The following is an 8,530-nucleotide window of genomic DNA, read 5'->3' as shown; positions in this document are numbered from 1 at the left end:
TTTGTGTTGTATATATAGTAAGAGATAACATAAATGGAGATTAAAGGATACTACGCTTAATATGCACATAAGGAGGCAGCTCCAACTTTTTCGCCACCTTGTTTTTCCACTTGGGATCAATCTTGAATTCCTCTTCCACACATGTTAGCTCCAGATGACGAAAGACTTCCTATATGTGATGAAAAGTCGAAAAGATTTAGTTCGTTTTATGTATGGAGACCGATTTTTGTAAGTCTTGAACAAAAAATCTATGCAGATTATATAGTGACTTGAAAAGAAGAGTTCAGATATTAATCATCACCTCTATGCTATTGATGGGAACTGAAGGTTGCACGAAGTTATTACGCATGGTGTCAATCAACATTGGATCCAACTTGAATTCCGTTTCCACATATGGGATCGGTAGGCGATCAAAGACTTCCTGGATTGAAGTAAATCTAGTTAGTTTCTTTAAACATAGATATATAATTTAGGATTAAAGAGTCAATGTATGTGAATTTTTTTTGGTTTTGCTTGTGTTAATTGTTCCAAAAAGTATGTATGCAACACGTTTGTTTGCGGTTTATTACGAAAAGATCTCATTTTTAAGATTCGCTTTAGGTTACGAAAAGGTTGAGCTGATATGTTTATGATCGTTGTGCATAGAATAAAGCTTTTCGGGTAATTTGCAAAGAAGAGTTTAAACATTGCTGTAAGTCTTACCTTTATACTAGTAGTAGGAACTGCATGCTGCACATCAAGAAGAGAAATCAGTACTGTCATAAACTTAATTACCTAACTAAGAAACGTTAAAACGGATTCAAGAATATTAATGTTTATTTCTCAAGTGCATAACAGCATAAATTACTTATAACCTGTTTAATTTCATACACTGATGCACTCAAAAAAAAAAAGAAAAAGAAAATTGCAGCCACATTATTTTGGGCTGTTTAAAAAATGTGCAGACAGTTTACCAAATTATTATTAATTTGATCATTTGTGTGTACGCGGTGATTACAAAAATTTTAAGAGTAATACTATCTTCTTGAATGCATGTTGATATCACTATTTCGGCGGTTTTTGATTTAGATGACACAATTAAACAAAATTCATTTAAGAAAAATATATAGTATACTCTAGTTTGAGTATAGTATATATTGTTATCTGATTTTTAAAATGACTTTTTTTTAAAAAGAATGTTGATCGAGGCAAACGATGCATATTAAGTACTATTAACCTAATACAACGTTGCATTTAAAGAAATTATGATAATACGTCTAAGATTACAACTTAATGATGCCTCCAAGTTAACACACGATGACATGAATGGCATGTTTGATTGTAACTATGCGTCTAAAGTCTAAACCAATTATATGTAACGTCTCTCTAACATTACAATGGTGCGTTGCATTTACATCAACGGTGAGTCTAAATTTCATATAGAGACTGGCCGGCAACTTCATTTAAGAGAATAGAGCAAGGCATTGATTATTGATATAACCTATATATAGTTGCTACCAAAATAATGAAAGAAGGCAAATATCCATTCATAATTAATGTTCTAAAGATAGGAGATAATGGACCTTGTGTGGTGGTGAGTCAGTCGAATGCCTCCAACATATTATGTCACCTGGTCTCTCCAACATAGGATATGGTGCACATTTAACATGTGATGCTAAATCACATCTTGAACACCTCTTCAAGCATGTCTTCTTTTTGCAGTGAAAGCATGCCTATTGAACAATCAACAAATGTTGTTAATTAACTAATAATTAATACACTTCATATACATATATATCCATCACTCATACAATTGTTGAACATATAAGTGACTTAGAATAAATGTAACACGAACATACATGTTGAGGACACTTGATATATTTGGATGATCGTAACACGCCAAAACGATCACTTGCACATCTTGAGTGATAAGAAACTTTACAATCCTTGATAGAGCATTTCACCTCCTCTTCCGGGTAGATTACATTTTCGCATACACAACACTCCGCCTGTAATTAGTATCATTCAAATATGATAACAAAAAAATATATACCCACATCAATTTAATTTTTTATCACTAATACAACTTGATTTAAATTTATAACAATATATAATCTTTTGTAACTTCAATCAACCACAAAATTTCAAAAGCAAATCAATATAATATTATTATTATTATTAAAACTGATTCCTGAATCCTACAACATAAAATGTTCTTGATAAATTTACTAATATTATTATAAACACAAAAACCATCAAAATCTTACCAGTCTCGGTGCGCCCACAAGAAATGGAAGAAACGCTTTTGATTTTGGAGCACGCGTCTTGTTTTTCTTCGATTTCACTGATCTCTTCATTCTTAAATCAGATGGTAGTTTTGTTTTCAATGTTACAAGTTTGCACAAGTGTGGCATCATGTATGGTATGCAACTTATAAACCCTAATATACTAATTAATGTTGATACTACATTTATGTATGTTCCTATAATAGAGATTCTGTTGAATGAAAAACATTAATTGAATAATTGTTGACGGAAGTTTAAAAATGATTTAGAACGTTTTGGAAAGGTGGTTTTGTATTAAATAAGTAAATAATAAAGATTAGAGGGTAGTTTTGTCATTTTAAGTATATATCTTTAACGGTAAATATATGTTTTCTTCCTTAAAACATAATAAAAGTGTGTAACTAACATTAAATTTTTTTTCAACTTTGATACAATTTTGAACGAATATATATACCTTTTTATTTTTAATATTACCTGGATAAAAATTCACACGTCGATCGGTTCATTCAGTGGCGGAGTCAGGAAATTTTTTTCCGTGAGATCAGGATTTTTGGTGCTCGAATTTTTGCAGCATCAAAGTTTTCGGGCTTGTGTGGGTCGGGTCGCGTCGATTTTTATTTAATTTTTTTAGATGTTATATCTAAGAATGTTAATTGCATTGGGCTTATTGACCCATTATAAATAATTTTGAGCCTTTTTTATAATTTATGTATGGGTTATTATTGGCATATTTATATTGTTTGTTATTAACTATTATAGTTACTTTTAAAGCTTTTTATAATTTATAAAAAAAATTTATCAATAAAAATTTTTTAACTAAATTTTTCATAACTAATGGGTTCGAATATATATTTTCTTAAATTATACTGGGTTCGGTCGCCGAAAAACAACGAGTTCACTTGTTAATTCGAGATTATAAATTATATGTAAAACCAAAAAGTTACCTGGTTTGGCCGAAAACCAATTCGGTTTTGTCAACAAAAGTCAAAACCGGTTTATGATCGGTTTCAATTCAGGTTTTAACCGGTTTCGGTTTGGTTAACCAGTTTGGAACTGATTTTGGTGGAGAAAATTGCAAACCGGTTCCAAACCTACGGCTTCAATCATTTCCAAACTGGTTTCTACATAATCAGTTTCAAACCAGTTTGATTTTCAGGCCGGTTCAGTTAACCGGTTTATTTGTACACTTCTAGATCTCGGTTCAGTTTGGTATTTCAGTTTTCATTACATGCAAAAACAAAACCGAACCATAAATTTAGTTTCTTTTAATATAAAACCAAATCATCAATTTTTATTTCAGATTTTCATATTCAAACACAGCCCAAGACTAAAGTTCAAAACTCAAAACATATATTCTATTAGCCCATAACCCGACCCGGATACTCTATATATAATATTATGTTGAAACATCAACACAGCACAATATCTTTGAATGCATAAACCAGCCAATAAAGACCTGCAACAATAATCAACATTCAACACATCTTCATAATATCTTTCACTCCAAGACTTCTATTAAAGGTAGACCTGCAAACCCTGCTTTCAATATTTAATATGTAAATGATGTAATCATCATAAAGTTGAAAGCTTTTAGGTTAATTATGCTAGATTAACCAAGAAAAATGATGGGTCAAGATCATTTTCTTCTCAGAGGCATTTTATCAAACACCTTATCTGCATTAACCATAAATGAACAAGAAGATGTTATTAATCAAATTGAGCAACAAGAACAAGAGATCATGCAGTTGAGAACACACCTGGCTGAGTATGCAGTCAAGGAAGCTCAAATTCAATCCGAGAAGCGAGTTCTTGAAGCTCGGATTGCGTTAATGCGTAAGGCGTTTGATCGGGAACAACGAGACCTTGTTGAAGCGAGGTCGAAAGGTGTAGCGTATCGGCAAGAGATACTCGAAGAGAATGTTAAGCTCGGGTATGCGTTAGAACTCGCTCGAGAGGAAAGGGATATGTTTGTATCGTCTTTGGTGTCGTTTCTTGCGGGTCGGTCTCTTCGTCCTGCAACTCTTGATGCGGTTTCGATTGTTGGTAATGTTAGGATATTGTTTAAACATAACGAAGAAAGACTCGCGGTATCCGAAAGAAAGCTAAGGGATTCTCAATATCAGCCTGAGATTATGCATTCTAAGTGGACCCCAGAAAGCTTTTACAAATCACCGGAAACAGTTCGTAAACTACCATCGATTCTTGAAGAACACGAACACGAAAACGAACACGAACAGTCTTTGTCACGCCAAGAAACTGATGATTCATCAGAAGATGATGAGTTGGATATTATTAATAAACCACTTCCTACGATCAATGGTTTGCAGATATTAGGCGAGCCGTTTCCTGGCAACGAAATTCAAGCGAGCGGGTACTCAAGAAACGGGACGACACATTGCGGGTTTGAGTGGGTTCGTCATTTTCAAGACGGGACATTTATCTACATTGAAGGTGCAAAGCAGCCGTTGTATACGGTTACAGCCGATGACGTGGATACTTGTCTTTGTATTGAAGTTCAGCCACTTGATGACCGAGAACGAAAGGGTGAAGTCGTAAGGTGTTTCGCAAATGACCATAAAAAGATCACTTGTCATCGCGATATGCTTCATGAAATCGAGAAAACGTTAACTTTGGGTCACGCGAGTTTTAATGTTTTTGTCTGGAAAGCGTCGGATGACACGTGGGAGCCGGCAGTATTAGAGATTAAGAAGAGTAGTTATAGCATTAAGATTAATGGAACTAATAACGTTGTCGTGGTTGATAATAAGTATACGTCGAAAACAGTTATAAGTTTACCGCCAGAAGCATCACTAGAGTTTGCAATACTCGGTTCTGATAACGTTGAGCAATATTTATCTGCAGATTATAACTCAAGCGACATTCGCTGCTCGAGAGATACAATTGTGTTAACGTTGAGGTTATTTGTCAAACGGGCCGTTGATAAAAAGCTAGAGAAGAAGAAAAAGAGGTGCGTTTTGTTCTTTAAGTAAGTTTTATGTTAGTATATACGTATATAGGGGTGGCAAATGTGACCCATGGGTTGAATGGGTTGTAAAAATGTGTATAATGGGTCAGAATGGGTCAAGCTAAAAAAGAAAATGATTGAAACGGGTCAAAACGGGTTGACATTTCTTGAGCTTTTTTTTTTATGGAACGAGAAAAACAGAGGAAATTTTTTAGTTTTTTAGTTTTTGATTTATGTTTCGAGTTATGATTTTTTAATTATTTTTTTTTTTTTGAATTTTTTTTGCAATGGGTCAAAATGGATTGAGATTTCAGAAACCCCTAACTAAAAAAATAATTAAAAAATCATAACTCGAAATATAAATAAAAAACTAAAAAACTAAAAAAAACTAAAAAGTTTCTCCGTTTTTCTCGTTCCATAAAAAAAATGTCAGCTCGTTTTGACCCATTTCAATCCTTTTCTTTTTTTAGTTTGACCCATTATATACATTTTATTACAACCCATTCAACCCATGAGTCACATTTGCCACCCCTATACGTATATGTACAATTGTACACGATCATATTAAACATAAATTGATTGTTGTATCATTCATCCATGTAAATTTCCTATGAAATGTAATATTTCAACTATCGGTTACTGTATTTCTGCGTAATTTGCTCTCTTTCCTCTTCTTTGACATTTTAGTTTGACTTTGACTTTGACTTATTCAGGTTCAATCACTTCTTGTTCTATTGTTTAACATTAAGAATTCTTTTCTTATTAATTTGGCAATGTCTTACTTGTACCAAATGCTGTTAGATGACATCAGTAGACATGTATAGAATCTTATAGTATTTGTTTCTGTTTTGAGTATTTGATAAATTATATTGGTTTGAGTTATATTCTTGTAATAATTTAACGGGTCAAGCTAAAAGAGGCCGGCACGAATACGACTACTAATAGAAAATTTAGTCGAATAAATGGTCATCGGAGCCCTTCTAGTTCATCTCGTGCCAATTAGGTTAAACCGTTCAACATATTGGTATGATATATCAGTTTCATGATAGTTCAGGGGGGTTAATTGTAAACTTTTTTTAGTCAGAGGGTTGCGTTGTAACTTGTAACTAACTTTTAAAAGGAAGTGTACTGTTACAGTATTCACAACCTGTACCATAAAATATGCAAGGGGAAAAAAGTTAATGTCAAAGTTCACCTATTATATTTGTTTTCATGGCCGCTAGTAGAGGTGGTGACAACAATTGTGATGGCAACATTGGCTGGTAGCCAGCACAATGGTCGCGGTAGAGGTGATGGTGGCGGTGGTGGTGCCAACGAAGACCGATGGTGGTTAAGTTAGTTTGCACTTCGGTCCATTCTAGCTCGATCTTGGATTGTTATTTGTTATTCTTCAAACTAAGAAATATATATAATAAAAATACTTATCTAGTTTATCATATATTTGTTGATAAATTATTAAATTATTATTTTTAATTATATTAGTAAATAAGAATGAAAAAGACTTGAACATGAGATTTTTCATAGGCAATATGCATATGATGATATGACCTTTTTTATCATGTCCCTTTTCAAGATGGTTTGGGCCTGAAGCCTATCACTCTATCAGTATCTAGTGCCAAGTCTCTTTATTTATTTTTCATATTATTTGATATTGAAAATTTGAAATACACAAAATCAATGAAAAAGAGAAAAGGGAAAAAAAATTATTTAACTTATACGTTAAATATATATAATAATAAATTATGATTGATTTTTTATATCTGTGTATTAGTTTGTTTTAAATACTTTCATTTTCTCTTTTTCACAAAGTGTTATTTTTATTTTTCACAAAGTGTTATCTTTATTTATGATTGATTTTTTATTTATCTCAGAGTTACTTAGGTAATATAAAGTTAAGTAAATACATCAAAATAACGTCTTCGTCATTTCTTTTTATTATAGTTAAGAGTAAATTACTGTTTTGGCCTCTCTTTAACCACTTCAAGCTACAAAAAAAATCTTTTAATAAAGTAGGGCATGTGATTTAAATTCTATAACAATTTTGATCCCCGTTCTAACGCTGTTATAAATTTTAATTAAATAAGGTCACATGTCCCTTGGCCCTCAGGCCTGTCACATTAGAGGAATTTAGTCCTTTTCTCAACCAACTTTTAGAAACCCATTGATAATATATACACGCCTGATCACATACGATGAAATTTGAGTAAAACATGAACACCACTCGAACTTCTTGAAATTTATGGTTTCTTAATTGTTCAGTAGCTTAGCATCATAACAAATGATTAATAAAAGTGATTAGAACCAACAAATATCATCAAAGAGTAAAATCAAGAATTTGGATTTTTAATTCTTGAAGAGGAATTCTGGGTGTCCTATAGGGCGTATTGGGTCCCCGTATAGTCCTATACATAATGTATAGGGTCCTGTATAGCCATATACGAGCATACAGGGGGGTGTCTGGGTGTCCTTAGTAGGAGATAAAAGAGAAATTCCCAAAATAGTCCTTTTTAGAGACAGAGGTCCAAAAATAACTCTTTTTTTCCTGATAATTTTCAAGAATTTGAACTTGGAGACACATTGAGAAAAGATAAATATTATGAGGGAGCAGGCCAGAGATTTAAAGAAATGTAGAGAGCAGACCAAATATGGGATAATATTGAAAGTAAAGTCTAAATTATTTTAAAATATTTAAGGAAAAGTTCAAATTTTTTATAAACTTTTCTTCTCAAAATACAGTCTCCCAAGACTGTTTTATTATGTTTCCTATCTAGCCCGTGCAAATTTTCAAATTTTAGGAAAAAAAAACTTTTTAAAATTTGTCTTGGGAGACGTAGTTCAGAGGCATTTGTTCTTAGGAGACAAAATTTTTGTATTTCTTCAAAATAATCTTCTTCTTCCATCCTTCATGTTACACACACACACACACACTAATACAAACATACATATGCATACATATATATCTGTATATATATTCCGTACATATATATATATAGGGGAGATTTCAAATGAGAACCCCTTTGAGTTTTAAGAACTCGAAAGAACTCAGTATAACGATTTTTTTTTTCGAATTTTTGTAACACATGCGTAATATATGTAGGTTACATATATGTAAAAAAATTACAGAATTTTTTATGCACCGAGTCGACTTTTAACTTTTTACACATATATAACGAACGTAAAAGTTAGTGTCACAACTTACATCTTTATTTTCTTTCCTACTTTGACTTTTTTGCCATATTTAATCTCAACCACATATTCCAATCCATTTAATTAAATGTGTGACTTACAATGGAGTTCTTAA

The 8,530-nt window shown here is 32.3% G+C and overlaps 1 protein-coding gene and 1 pseudogene across 1 annotated transcript; one reads left to right on the top strand and one right to left on the bottom strand.

Moving 5' to 3' along the window:
- The window catches only part of LOC143613889 (histone-lysine N-methyltransferase ASHR3-like), a 3,533-nt pseudogene extending 1,197 nt beyond the window's left edge, over positions 1-2,336 (bottom strand).
- A 1,553-nt stretch (positions 2,337-3,889) lies between these two features.
- Positions 3,890-5,254, top strand: LOC143613888 (uncharacterized). Its single transcript, XM_077087484.1, has one exon. The coding sequence runs from the start codon at positions 3,890-3,892 to the stop codon at positions 5,252-5,254; it is 1,365 nt and encodes a 454-aa protein (XP_076943599.1).
- Positions 5,255-8,530: the final 3,276 nt, after the last annotated feature.

This window comes from Bidens hawaiensis, unplaced genomic scaffold (genome assembly GCF_021521415.1).
Source record: "Bidens hawaiensis isolate Kalapana, Puna unplaced genomic scaffold, B.hawaiensis_p1.1 tig00038512_1, whole genome shotgun sequence".
NCBI lineage: Eukaryota > Viridiplantae > Streptophyta > Magnoliopsida > Asterales > Asteraceae > Bidens > Bidens hawaiensis.
The sequence above is the reverse complement of the archived record's forward strand: the minus strand, read 5'-3'. Positions and strand labels throughout refer to the sequence as shown.